This window comes from Mastigoproctus giganteus, chromosome 3 (assembly GCF_048544385.1).
Source record: "Mastigoproctus giganteus isolate SK-2022 chromosome 3, ASM4854438v1, whole genome shotgun sequence".
Lineage (NCBI taxonomy): Eukaryota > Metazoa > Arthropoda > Arachnida > Uropygi > Thelyphonidae > Mastigoproctus > Mastigoproctus giganteus.
In genome coordinates, this window is record NC_143577.1 from 109,201,485 (window position 1) to 109,217,083 (window position 15,599).

Consider the following 15,599-nt stretch of genomic DNA (forward strand, 5'->3'; position numbering starts at 1 on the left):
TCAGGCAATCCCCCATATAACACAGTACTTCTACAACACAGTTTCATTCATTTCATGATTGATAAATAAGGCAATCCTCGCACAACATGGTTCTTATATAACAGAGTTTTGCTCTAACACAGTTAAAGAACTGCGGCAAACCTAACATAACACTTTTTTTTTTTTGAGCTTCTGTGCGAAGAAAACCCTGCTATTATGTTGGATGTAATTTTTCTACATTTCCATTATTTTTTGTGAATTCCTGCTGTTGACTCGCTAGTCGTTATGCAAAAAAAAATTATTGAGACATCCCTGTATTTTATTTTGTTGGGAAATCCCTGTTACGTTCTGTGCTATTCAACTTGTGGTTATTTGAGACCATAAAAAATTGTGACTTCGAAGCATGCAGTTTGTGACTTTGTAAGGTTATTTTGGTTTTTATTTGATCATTTATAATTTTTCTGGGTACGTATTACTAAACCTTGTTCTTAAGAACCATATTGGAATAATTTCTTTTGTTCTGAATTAAATTCCAGCCTAAATTATGCCTAAAGAACTTAGGCACAGTTTGGGTAACTGCCGATTTATTCTTTTTTTTTAAGAAAATTACAAAAATGAGAGGTATTAGAACCTATAGTACTTAGTGCCGTGCCTGGGTTGGAGGTTGAGAAGATGAAAGAAAATATTTGTTGACATTAGACTTGAACTTCTGTAGACTAATTTTCAGGAAATACGTATGAAGAAAGGTTGTCCCAGAAAACGGCAGTTGAATGAATAAACAAGGAAGGTGAAAAGTTGGTTCTGTGAGTTTGAAGTTGGACTGTAAATGGATGTTGGTTGTTTGGTGGCAGCATGTGTTCAGACTGTTTTGTAAGAGAGAGCAGGAATTATAGAAGCCAATTCAGAAGAACAGTGCCCATGGAAGTATCTGTGAAAAAGGCATGCAGTAGAAACAGTACGTCTATGATACAGTGAGTGGAGAGACTCTGTTAGAGATGAGTCATTAATTAACCTAACTGCCCTCTTCTGAATGGAATCTAGAAGCCTGAAAGAGGTTTTGGGGGCACCACCCCAGATGTGGGAACAATATTCCATGGTAGGGCGGATTTGCAATTTGTACGGAGTGAACAGCTGTTTGGAAGAAAAGTAACAAGAGCGAAAGAGAAAACCAAGTTTTTTAGATGAAGAGGAAGCAATATTTATAATGTGCATGTGCCAAGAGAGATTAGAAGTCAGGGTAATCCCCAAAAGAGTTATATCAACTTGCCTAGAAATCGGATTGTCACCAAAGTTATGCATAGGCGCAGAAGAATCCTTTTTGCGAGATATAAGACAAGACTGAGTTTTAGAAGGACTGAAATCAACTAAGTTGTCTTTGCCCCACTGGAAAATTACCTGGAGATTAGCATTAGGTTACTCCCTCCATTTCGGGAGGGGTTCAAGCTCCCATGGGATTCAAGTCGAGGTAACCTGACCTTTTTTCACCATTAGGGCATATTATTGAACAAGGAAATAAAAATACTGTCATAAAAAAATTTATTTTTTTATGAATGTATTTCTAAATATGACTAATTCTAAAGAAAAAAGGTTAGGTTACCCCCTCCACTTCGGGAGAGGTTCAAGTTCCCGTGGGATTCAAGTCGAGTAACCTGATCTTTTTTCACCATTACAAAATACTGTAATGGTGAAAAAAGGTTAGGGCATGTGCGATTAGGACAAGTTACCATTAGTGCTGCTAAAGTGGTACTAAACCGATGTTATCGTGTGTTGTGTTCGCACACTAACCAGCACATCATTTGCCACGCCTACCTGTCAATCAATATATCATTCTTGGCTTTGCTCCAGACGATAACACCTACTGTCTGTTTACCGAGTGAGAAGCGATAGAGTGCCGTATACTAATTTTCCACATAAGTTATCGACATTTCTTGTCGTTGTCGTGCAGGCTTTCTTTACCTTCGCCAGAAAATGTTCTCGTTTGATTGTGCTTAGCAGCGATGAAGAGGAAGAAAATTAAATGAACATAATTATCTGACCTATATGTATCACAGTTTGTAAGACAGTTATTACTATTTTTTAATAAAAATTAAGTTTCTGATAGTTATAAAAAAAAGCATTCGCATTTTTGTTAGGATTTGGAATGTAACCCCCCTTTTTTGTACTGGTTCCTAGTCTTATATAACACGGTTTTGCACTACACAAGATTTTATAGGAAACTGACTACTGTGTTTTATGAAGGTTACCTGTACATGTGTTTTGTCAATCATATTGGCAGAAAACTAAATATGTATGAACTTTTTTCATTCAATCACTTATAGAATATAAAAAAATATTATCTTCATAACTGGAAACAAAATAATTCAAATTAATTTCACCATGATAATTTGTTTTTAGTATTGATATAGAGAATATTTTATTTTAAAGTACATCAAAACATTGATAAGTGCTATTTTTTTGTGGAATATTTCACAGAATGTTAGTAATCCACAGAACATTGGCTGAAAAACAGTGCCCTTAAGTAAGACAGAAAATTACTCAAAATACTACAAGGCTATATTATTAGTAAATCAATAAAAAAAAAAAAGCATGTATGCTTGGCACTGCGATAGATGGTTTTATGTGAAACATCCTTTGGGCACCTACAATGGATTTATGATATTGAGGTACCCAATCTGGTAGTTGAAATCCAGTGGCACCTAACAATGGAATATTGTTGTTATTTGGTTTTTAGGAGCATTAGCAACTAAGGCCATATTGCTCTGGGGATATGCGGTGGTCATTCTCTGACCTTTCCGTATTTGGTGTCAAAGGCTCAAACCCTGGTCTAATCAAGAAGCGTGTGCTACGCACTGCTGCTCCTGCCCACTTGGCTCTGGAGGCACCCAACAATGGAATGTAATGATAATGCGAGACAAAAAAATTAATTATTGATAAATATTTATATTGTTGCAATAATATGACAAATATTTGTATAGTTGCAATCATACTTCCCGCAGTTGTAACTGCAGGAGTATGATTGTGATGATATAATATTCAACGGCTAACTACAATCAAATTGGTAATTAGGCTATTGGCTTGAATTTCACCAACCTCTTCCAAGCCAAGGACTTTTCACAAATAAAACATCTTTCTTGCGTAGAAGATACACACGTGGGGTTTTTTTTTGTTTTGTCTCATTGTGTTTTTCTAATGCAGTGTGATGAAATTGAAATGAATGCCATTTGAATTTTGTAAATTGTTTCACTAGAACTCAAGATATCATAGCAGTCACGAAAAATGCATCATGTGCTCTAATCACAATACTAGTCAGTGCTTGCCACAAACTAGTGGTGGGAACGCAGGAAATGCCTCTGGCAGAAGCCACAGATGACATAATTACTTCTGTGATGCATTTTTCATGACCAATCAAAAAAATTTACTTTAGTGAAGAAGTTATCAACTTGCAAGTGACCAATAAATTGGATATTCCACATGAAAATTAAACTATAAAATGTAATAAGACATAACAATGAATTAAGTAATAGTAATTTTATCAATTAATGCAATAGTAATAGTATTTTATTTAGTCATATGATTATATATGCTAATCAGGACCTACTTCATCTATAAAAAAGGCATATGGCACATTCTGGAATTTTGGCGGATTGTCATTTTGATCCAAAACTGTGATCTCACGTTTTAGAGAAATCTGAAAAGTGAAGAGAAGGCCATTAACTACTAGAGTTTTCCATTAAAAAAGTTATAAATGAAAACATTACCTTTTTTCTCAATAAATTTTCCTTGATTCTGAAGAAAACAATTTACTGAAAAACTATTTTATGACATATTTTCTGACCTATTTTCTGCAAACATAACAGTGCAGATTGAAATATAGACAAATTGGCAAAACTCTTCTGTTGCTGTGTATACAGCTGGTGTGGCCTGACCATTGCCTCATACAAAGGAATAACCACCTCCTTATCCCTGCTAGAAAAATTCCTATATATCATTGAAAAGACACCATGAGCTACTCTTGCAGCCCATCTGCACTGCTTAGAGAACTTCATATCTGCCTGCACAATTACCCCCAGGTCCTTTTCATTCTCTAGCACTGTCAGTGTAGTACCACACAGTTGATAACATTACTCTGAGGTTACTGCTTCCCATATGCAGTACTTTACATTTGTCAATGTTAAAACTTCAGTTGCCACCTCTCAGCCCATCTGCTCAACTATTCTAGATCCTGTTGCAGCAGCGTACTGTCATTAGTGTCATTAACAACCCTGCCAACCTTCATATCATCTGCAAACTTGGACATTAAGCCTGATATACCATCATCAGTATCATTAATAAATACAGAAAACAACAATGGTTGTTGTTATTTGGTTTTTAGGAGCATTAGCAACTAAGGCCATATTGCTCTGGTGCGGTGGTCATTCCCTGACCTTTCCGCATCCTCCGTATTTGGTGGTGACGGGCTTGAACCCCGGTCTAATCAAGAAGCGTGTGCTACGCACTGCTGCTCCTTCCCACCTGGCTACGGAGGCGCCACAACAACAATGGACCCAACACTGAACCCTGGGAGACTCCACTAATAACATTAGTCCATGAAGAGCTGTCTGTGTCTATTGATTACTACGCTCTGTTCTGAAACACTCAATTTTGCTGCAAATTCTTGCAATGATGTCTTTCTGTCTTCCTTTAAAAGCTGTTCCACTCTTAGAACAGCTGTTAAAGGAAACCGTTTTAATGTTTCCATCTGATATAGCAGTGCTTGGTTAACACTTCTCTGCCAGTACTTCACTCTAACTTCAGTAGTTTTAAAATGTTTCCATAACCATTAACTTCACTACTTTTAAAATGTTTCCAATGCCATCAGTCTTTTGAAAGCATTGGTTCCACAGGCTTTGGGCCCCGGGTGCCAAGCGTTTCCGTGGCCAAGCGATTCTTGCGAGTTTATAAAACGTTTTTCCTCCAAGTGACAGAGTTTTCCTTGTTTTTCTCTTAGAATTAATATTTTCTGTTAAGTAGCTCTACTTACTTAAAAACACTAAGAAGAGAGCCCAGAAGAAGGCAAGTACCTTTTTCTTTAATTCAGCTAGCTGTACTAACTTACTAACTCTACGCTTGGCCACCAAGCGGCACTGCTCCTGCCTCCCCGTGGTGGGGCCGGTAACCTGGGTGGTAAAGGCAAACCCCCAGGGCAAAAAGGAGCGATCATGGATAAAAATCATTATCCAAACTTAGAGCCTTTGAGCTCAAGAGCGGAAGCTTCTAACACTGACCATGACTCAAGTCAACCCAAAAGACTGCGAAGAGAAGCAGAATGTCATGACGATTGCCCAAACTTCCTGGTGATTCATTCCCTATCTGCCCAACCTGTGGGTAAGTTGTCACCATTCTTAATTCAGAAAATCTTGGAGTCAATTGCTGGATCACCAAAAATGGTTAAAAGACTGCAATCCGGAGACCTTCTGATAGAAACAGCCACCTCAAAACATTCTGAGCGGCTGTTAAAAACAACAACATTTGGTGGGTTGACAGTAGAAATTACTCCCCACAAAACACTAAATTCATCAAAAGGTGTCATCAGCGAGTGGGACCTAATTACAGTCTCCGAAGAAGAACTACTCCAAGAACTCAGCAGTCAGAAAGTTGTAAATGTAAAACGGATCATGACGAAAAAAGATGGAAATCTTACTCCAACAAGATCCATCATTCTGACATTTAGCACTCCAGACTTACCATCCTCTATTAAAGCTGGTTATTTAAACTGCCGGATTCGACCATACATCCCGAATCCTGTTCATTGCTTTAAATGTCAGAAATACGGCCATTCCCAGCAAGCTTGTCGAGGAGAAGCCATATGTCCCATCTGTGGCTCTAAAGATCACACCCAAGCAGATTGTTCAGTCAAAACTCCTGTTTGTCCAAACTGCAAAGGAAGCCATCCAGCCTTTTCCAAAACTTGTGAGCTATGGATAACAGGAAAGAAAATTCAAAAATACAAAATTGAAAATAAAGTCACGTTTCCTGAGGCACGTAGACAAGTTATGTCGACCATGCCTAGTGGTCGTTCTTATGCAGCTCGCACTAGAAACTTTGTTTCTACTGCAGCTCAAACGGACGTATCAGTTCCGCCTAACACCTCTCTAGCAAATTGGCTTAAATTTACACTTTCAACCTCTAAAAAAGATAATCCTCCGAAAAAAACTAGCGAAGCCACAAATACTCCAATCAGTATTCCCACTCATACCCCATTAGTCTCAGTTGAAAAAGAACAATCAAAATCTCACTCAGTCTCAAAAAAAATGGAATCGCCTACCAATAATATGGATGTAGATGAGCTGCTAAGTAACGAGGAGCCCATTCTAGAACTCCATGCAGATGACACCATGGATATTGGACGCCCCACATTCCCAAAAAAAGACCGGAAGAAATGTCCCACGAACAAAAAACAGTCAGACGAATCATCCTCAGCTAAATCTAAATAATGTATAACATCATACAATGGAACTGCAGAGGACTAAGTAGTCATTCTGATGACTTAAGGGATTTACTAGCTCAATTCAATCCCATAGGTGTATGCCTACAGGAAACTTTCTTGTCACCCCAAATTTCACCAAAATTTTCAAATTATGTGATATACAGACGAGATAGGAGTTCAAACTCTCCTGCTCGTGGCGGAGTAGCTATTCTTGTTAACTCTGACATTCCATCCAGGCCGATCCAATTGAGAACCACTCTAGAAGTTGTCGCAGCTCGTATTGCAGTTGGTATTTCAGTTACCCTTGTTTCCATCTATATTTCACCATCTCTACCACTTCCGCATTCAGAACTTGACAGCCTGATTTCACAACTCCCAACTCCAATTTGTCTCTTTGGTGACTTTAATGGACATCATCCATTGTGGGGGTCTACTACAATGGATAGAAGAGGCAAATTGATGGAGGAATTCATGAACAATAATGATCTTAATTTATTAAATTCTGGATCTCCTACTTACATACACCTAGCAACAGGATCTGTTTCTGCAATAGACTTGTCAATTTGTTCACCATCTATCTTTCCAATCATGACATGGTCAGTTTTAACCGATCCCTTTAACAGTGATCACTTTCCAATTATTTGCTCACTACAAACAAGAGTAACTCCGAATCCTGTTCAACGATCCAACTGGCAGTTTAAAAAGGCAAACTGGGGAGGCTATTCTGCCCAAATACTCTTAGACAGATGTTATGTTCAAAGACAACATATTGATGAAGTAAATATTTATATAGTCAATCAGATTCTCACTGCAGCTAATGGTTCCATTCCAAAATCCACGCCTTATCACAAACATAGAAATAACTGGTGGAATACAGATTGTTTAATTGCCAAACAGGAAAAAAACCGTGCTTGGAATAATTTCCGTAAGTATCCCACCACTAGTAACCTAATTGCTTATAAAAAACTCAAAGCGAAAGCTAGACAAGTTAGGCGGAAAGCGAAACGGGATTCTTGGATTGCTTTTGCCTCAACCATTACTAAAGATACGGATACACGGGTCATCTGGAAAAGAATACAGGCATTAAATGGCAAATTTACTCGGCTGCCCTCTCCGATACTTCATTGGAGAGGGAAAGACATTTCTACTCCTGAAGAAGTTGCAAATGCATTAGCAGAATCATTTGCAAAAATATCAGCTTCTGCCATGCGTCCTATGCGTCCACCTTTCAGAACATCAAAGCAGGTGCGGAACGGTATAAAATCAACTTCTTCACGCGCCGCTCACTGCCGTACAACCAACCGTTTACATTAATAGAACTTCAAGAATCATTAAACAGATCTTCCAATAGCGCTGCAGGTCCAGATGGAGTTCATTACATTATGCTAAAGCATTTACTTGATGAAGACTTGAGAACTCTATTAATTTTTTATAATCGGATCTTCACCGAAAATGCCTATCCTTCTTCATGGCGCCATTCGTTCGTTATCGCCTTACCAAAACCAGGAAAAGATCCTTCCTGTGTTGAAAATTACAGGCCAATATCTCTTACGAGCTGCATGGGAAAAATTTTCGAAAGGATGGTTCATACTAGGCTCACCTACATCCTGGAGTCAGAGAATCTCCTTCCAGAACAACAATATGGCTTTCGGAAAAATAGATCAACGCTGGACGTGCTTATCAAAGCCGAATCTCATATCCGCAATGCCTTTTTCATGAAACAACATCTAGTCATGGTCAATTTAGATCTTGAAAAGGCATTTGATACAACATGGCATCATGGTATTATTAGGGACCTTTACCATCTGGGGCTTCGGGGCCATTTGCCGGAAACAATTCAAAATTTCCTGCAATTGCGCTCTTTTCAAGTCCGATACAAAAACGTCCTCTCTACATCTCACATACAGGAAGAGGGAGTTCCGCAGGGATCAATACTCAGTCCAACACTGTTTTCAATCCGAGTTAGCACAATGACACGAGATATCCCAAAAACTGTTCAAACTTATATGTATGCAGATGATCTTACCATTTCCTGTCAATCTCAAAGTATGAATACCATTGAACGGCAGCTACAACTAGCCATAACCAAAATAGAGGCCTGGACTTCACGGAACGGTTACAGATTGTCAGAAAAGAAATGCACTGTCACTCACTTTTGCAAGAAGCGAGCTCTCCAACCGGAACCTGAACTACAAATAAACAATACTCCAATCCCGCTTGTTAATACCGTTAAATTTCTTGGACTATTACTAGACCGCAAACTAAATTTCCAAGCTCACATCAGTTATTTGAGAACTTCTTGTTTAAGGCATTTAAATATACTTCGTTCGGTCTCATCTATGTCATGGGGAGCTGATTGGTGTACTTTGTTGCATCTTTATAGAAGTTTAATCCGTTCACGGCTAGATTATGGTTGTCCAGTGTATGACTCTGCCAGGAGCACTACTTTAAAACGGCTAAATATGATCCACCACAGTGCTCTGAGGACTGCGCTGGGAGCTTTCAGGACTTCTCCTATCCAAAGTCTATATATTGAAGCGCATGATCCCCCATTACATCTGCGTAGAAAAACACTATTGCTTCGCTACGCTGCTAAGATCCAGAGTCTACTATCGCACCCAAGTTGGGAGTATCTCTATAATACTCGTTGGGACGCCTTCTATGAGAGCAAACCAAATGAAAATAGACCCGCCTCTATCAGGATAAAAGAGCTTGTTCAGACTTGGAATATCAATTTAAATGAAATTTTCCAAGACACAACTACACCTGTTGCTCCTTGGACATATGTGTCTGTCTCTCAAGATACATACTTCCTCCAGTGGGGGAAAAATATACCTTCCTGCAATATCAGACAGTTACATTCAGCTCATGCTATGAACAACCATGCCTGTAAAATTTATACGGATGGTTCAAAAACTGAGAGTACGGTAGGTGCTGCGGCGGTTTTCCCTTTATGTACAATTTCAGCCACTCTACCGCTTGCCTGCAGCGTCTTCACAGCCGAATTATATGCCATTAAGTTAGCGCTTAGTAAGATAATTGAGCTTTCCATCTCATCTGCCATAATTTACACAGATTCTCTTAGTGCTGTCTCTGCCATAAGGAAGAATTCCTCCATTTCTCACCCTACATTGAAACAGATTCATTCCCAGCTATTCGTTTGCAGTGTGTCCAATCAGTCAATCAGATTTTGCTGGATCCCTGGCCACTCAGGCATTCCGGGAAATGAAACTGCTGACTTTGCCGCTAAACATCCGGAAAGCACTCTCTTACAACATCCTCAGGTTCCTTTCTCTGATTTTAAGTCTGTCATACGCAAAGCCTGCTACAATAAATGGTCACAGACCTGGAAAAGTGACACTAACAATAAACTATACCAAATAAAAGCAGACCCAAAGCTGTGGCTGTCTGGCTTCCGAAGAAACAGACGAGAGGAAGTAGTACTGGCAAGACTGAGAATTGGACACACTCACCATACTCATCTCTTCCTATTATTGGGAGAAAGCCCACCACAGTGCTCATCCTGTCAGACGCAACTTACAGTCCGTCATTTCCTGGTTGATTGCCCCTTGCATTCAACCATCCGGTCAAACACTTTTCAGTCACTGTCTACATTGAATATATCACCTGATTTATCTCGCATCTTAGGAAATGAAGCAAATATTGAAGAACTTTTATTATATCTAAAACATATTGGTTTGTACAGAAGTATATAATGTAATCTCTCTAGCAATACGTTTTTTGTAAATTAACGATTAGGAGACACAATTTGGCCGTAGTAGCCCTTGTGTCGTTAAACCGAACTACAACAACAACCACAGGCTTTGTGAATCATCTCATATGCCTCCCAACCAGTTTTTCCTCAGTACGGCAATTCTCTTTTGAACAATAACAGAAAATTCTGTTTCAGCCACCAAAGCCATTACTACCTCACAAAAAAAAAAAAAAAAAAAAAAAATGCACAACATTGAAACAAGATGTGAAGAAGTTTATTATGAAAAAGTTTTTGTTTATTGAAACAAAAAGTAAGAAAATAATAACAGAAGAAGTGCTTCTTAGCCTTCATTTCTTAATAGTATGAGAAGCTGAAAAAAACTATATAGCTAATAGCTCAACCTTTTCATCAATTAATTCTGGTTTAAATTTAAATTTGTAATTTTATTCACTTATAGAGTATTAGTCAGTAGTTATTAAATTTTGCAGTTTCTTTCTCCATGGCTCTTACTAGTAGGCATGGTAGTATAATTACAATACCTTGAATTCCTGAGTGGTGCACTTTATTCTTTTATGCTTTTAACTTTCTTATTGTCATTTTTGGTGAGTCACAAGTAGGGCTTACAATACCGGTCAAAATCTTAATACCGGTATTTCGGTATTTTTAATTTATGAAACTGGGATACCGTATTCCAAAAACAAACATTTTTCTCAATAAATTTTGGATGACAATTAGGTGCAATAAAGTAAGGAAAAAACAAGTACTGTAATTACTTGAATTCATGTTTTAAATAAACTTTTATTGCAATAATAAATATTCTGAAAAAAAATTATTAAAAATACAGTTATTTTAATAACAAAAAAATATATAATGATTCTGCAAAAATTTAGTTATGTTTATGCATCCATACGACCTGTCCGAATAAAGTGAACTCTTTAGAAACATAAGGATATAGTGTTATCATTTAAACTGGATCTAATTTTGGTACATATTTGATTAGCAGCAGAAAACATTCTTTCAGATTCTATGCTGGATGGTGCTATTGTATTGAAATAGTCACAGACGATCTCAGTCTGTATATTCTATGCTTTGAACTTTTTTAGAAGTAATATTTAAAAAGTATTTCATTAATTTCCCACTCAAGTTTATCTTTTAAAATCTCATTAGAGTCAGACAATTTCTTATTTTGGAAAGAATTTTCGGAACATGTCCCATGTTGGTCTTCCAAGGTTGAATTCTGTTTATTATTTTCTGAAGGAGAAAGATGTTTTATTAAGCAAAGTATAATTTTCACTATATTATCTTTACTGAGTCTGGCAGAGAGCAAAGAGTCAGGATAAGGAATAAAGAAGAGAGCAAAGAGTGCAGTTAAGGAATTCTTCGCATATATAAATGTGAAGAAGAGAAGGACAAATCAGATCAGACCCATATGTAATTGCATGGGATAGTATTAGCCCTAACTGATGTTGCAGATGAGCGCAACAGTTACTTTGCATCGATTTTAACAAAAGAAAAACCCTTTATGTCAATGGGAACATATGGGAATGAAGTGGAAAAATATGTAATTAATGATTTTGAAATTTCACATGATTATTTAATAAAAAAAATTTCACGCCTACAAGCGAGTAAGGCTCCTGGGCTGATGGCATATATCCTATAATTTTAAGGGAGGCGGCAAGGGAGTGCACTACACCACTAAGGCTAATTATGAGAGCATCACTGGACTCAGGAGAGATTGAAAAAGTCCCAATGTATCACCAATACATAAGGGCAGTTCTAAGAGTGTAGTGGGAAATTACCAACCGTCAGTCTAACTTCAATAGTAGGGAAACTAATGGAGGCAATGATCAAGGGTGGAATTCAGGATCATTTAGATAGAAATGGAATTCTGAAGGATATGCAGCATGGTTTTGTAAAGGGACAATCGTGTTTAACTAATCTGCTTAGCTATTTTGACAGGGTCACTCGTGAGCAAGATTTAGAGAATAATTTCAACATTTGTTTTTTTAGATTTCAGCAAAGCATTTGACTCAGTCCGAGATGAGCGGTTACTTTATAAGCTGGAACAGGTTTGAATCACAGGGAAAATCCTTAGATGGATAACAGGATGGCTTTAGGCATCAGGCAGAGGGTTTTGATAAATGGTTATTCTTCAGATTGGGTTAATATAAGAAGTAGTAATGTAATCATTATCTAAATAATGATCCCCAAGGATCATTATTGAGACCACCATTGTTTTTGATTATCTTAAATGACATCCATGAAGGGATGAAGAATGTGATGTCTAAACTTGCAGGTGATGTAAATATTGGTAGAGTAGTTAATGATCACCACCAAGCAGAGCTTCTTCAGAGTGACCTAGATAGGCTTCTGGATGGTCAGAAAAAGTGGCAGCTATGCTTTAATTCAGCAAAATTCAAGGTCTTACACCTCGAGGACAGCAACCCCAAAATAACTTTTACACTTGGCGAAGTTGAACTAAAGTCAGCACTGGAGGAAAGGGACTTGGGAGTTACGATACAGTCAGACATGAAGTTCTCCAAGAATTGTGAACAGGTTGAATGAGGTTGACAAAATTTTCACGGTTATAAATGATTCTAGAACTAGGGGCCATAAACTGAAGTTACGGGGGGGGGATAAGTTTAGACTGGATTGCGGGAAGTTTTATTTTAGCCAGCTAGTTAGAAATTACTGGAATACATTACCTACATGAGTGGTTGAGAAAATTCAAAGGTCAGCTGGATGGGAGGAGGGAAATGCATAGGTTGTCTATTTGCTTTTCATTTATTATTTATTAATTATTTATTTTATTTCAATTTATTATAATTTTATTCTTTTTTTTTTCTGGGGCAACATAAGCCTTAGGCTTCCTTGCACCATATGGCCATTACTAATATTAAATAATTTGCTATTGTGTTGTGTCCTGTTTGCAAATACTGAAGAACCGGTAATAAATTTGTATGCTTCTGTGAAGTACGGGGTTTCAATGCCGTATGCACCATATGGCCATTACTAATACTAAATAATTTGCTATTGTATTATGTCCCGCTTTGCAAATACTGAAGAACCTGTAATAAATTTGTACGATTCTGTGAAGTACAGGGTTTCAATGCCATATGCAATTCTCTAGCTGTTTCAGAATTTTGATTTCCAAGAGTTTTCATCAAAATTTTATGGCAGCATCTGCCGTTAAAAGATTTGCTTCTTTGCTGCATAGTGCATCTACCACTAACTTTCTAGGTATTAATGTAGATATAGCCACAGATAATAAATTAAATTCATCCTCACAGAAATAAATACTTGAATCTAAATAAATTAAAGCTTTCTGCATACAATATCTCAACTCAAAAAAGCTTTCAAGCATGGACAATAAACTGTTCCAATGAGTCTTGGAATCTAATTGCATAACAAATTATTTGCCAAATTCTGCAGCAGTATACTTTTGTACAGCAGGCCCCCATTATAACGCGGTTCGCTTTACGCTGATTCGCTACAACGCTGTTCTTATATTATAACCTGTATCTGACTATAACGCTGTCACAGATCACAATAACGCTCTTTTACAGATTGAATTTTTGACATATTTAACGAAATCGTTTCATTTGATGGAGCCGATAGCTTGAAAATGAATAGCAAAACAGCATTAAAACGTTTCCCACGCCGACTTGAGAAATTTTCCCACGCTCAGTGAAATTTTCTCGCACGCTAATTTAATTGCAGTACAGTGACTTGTTATGTATTCCGAGATCAACATTTTAAAAAATGATCAAGTATATTGCTTGTAATATTTTCGTTATATGCATTTATCCGAAGTCTAGTCATCACTCAGTACAGTATTAGACATAACGTGCATAACGGACAGTTTACTTGAACATTGTATCATAATTAATGCAACTAACGCATTTACATTTTCGAAGAGTTAATAATGGCTGATAAGAATGAAAAAGCAACAACGTCTTGACGCAGTATGAAGATTATAAATGTAAGGAAAAGACTGAATTTGAAAATTAAATTAGACGTTTTGAAGTGAATCGATTCCCGTCAATTACAAGCGGATGTGTGCCATAATTTAGGACTTGCAAGTTTAACTGTAAGAACAATTATAAAAAAAATAAAGAATTAATTTTATCAGCAGGAAAGATAGCTGTTCCACTGCAAGCAACTAGGGCTAGGTCGGTTATTAGGATTGAAATGGAAAGACGTTAGCTAATTTTATTGAAGATAATATCCAATGCAGAATTCAGTTAAATTAAATATAATAAAATAAAAAAAAAAAAAAAAAAGAGAGAGATTAGCCAATATGATGATCTGAAGAAAACTCACCTAAAGGAAAAAAAATTTGGAACCATTTAAAACTGGTAACGGCTGGTTGAATAGATTTAAAATCTAGGGAGAAGCCGTAAGTGCAGACAAAGAGCCGAAACTTTTAAAAAAGAACTTGTTAAAATTATTGAAGAGGGGTATTGTGTGTTATACTTCTCAACAAGTTTATAACATAGATGAAGCGGGACTTTTGTGGAAACGAATGCCTAAAAGAAGTTTCATATTGAAAGAAGCGAAAAGCATGCCAGGTTTCAAAGCGGCGAAGGATCAGGTGACTTTATTGTTGGGTAGTAACGCTGCGGGGGATTTAAAATTAATACCCCTTTTAGTTTATTTTGAAGAGGGCCAACACAAAACGACACATTTTTCATGATTAAATTCATCAATTAAATTAAATCAATTAAAATTAATTTAGATCAATTAAATTCATGATTTTAATTGGAATTTTAAGTTTAATTTTGATACGTAAGTAGTTACCACATAATTATGTAATGCAGAATATTTTATATGTACAAATATTTGAATATTAAATATTTTGACCGACATTTGTGCATCTTTTCACTACTGTTTATTATTGATTAGGAAATATCCTATGGCACCGACTGCAACTTACAAATACATATGTTACTTTATGGGAATGTGGAGCTCGGTTAGCGCGGATTCACTTAGCGCTCTGTTTTTCCGGAACGAATTATCACCATTAAGCGGGGGTCACCAGTATATATTTATCATTTTTGGTTGGTGGTTATAAAATCACATAAAAATCACATAAAGGTGATTTTATAACCTTTATGTGATTAAATCATAAAAAATTATTTTTATATTAGTACCGAAAAACTGGTATTTTTGTATCAATACCGGTATTTGAATACTGGAAAAAAAATTACCAGGATTCCGGGATCTCGGTATTGTATGCCGTAGTCACAAGTGTCACGGAAATTCACAGAAGTGGTAAAGGAAATACCACGAAATGTTTGAGAATAATCTGGAATTCTTTAAGAAATTAAAGGCAGATTACACTCCATGCAGGTTGAAATGTATGTTATTGGGAAACAAAAATTGAGAAACACTCCTATCCCAAATTTTTTCCACTTTTTGTTTTGGCTTGATGAAAAT

The 15,599-nt window shown here is 36.9% G+C and overlaps 1 protein-coding gene across 6 annotated transcripts in view; it reads right to left on the reverse strand.

Annotated features, from left to right (window-relative positions):
* The window catches only part of Cad74A (cadherin 74A), a 748,720-nt gene that overhangs the window by 593,247 nt on the left and 139,874 nt on the right, over positions 1 to 15,599 (reverse strand). For all 6 annotated transcript variants that reach the window (XR_016546733.1, XM_090369392.1, XM_090369388.1 and 3 more), the window contains one exon: positions 3,578 to 3,667. Coding sequence is in view for 5 of the 6 variants with exons in the window: in XM_090369392.1 (XP_090225518.1) it covers positions 3,578 to 3,667 (90 nt within the window). In the remaining variant the exon portion in view is untranslated. The remainder of the gene's footprint in view (positions 1 to 3,577; positions 3,668 to 15,599) is intronic.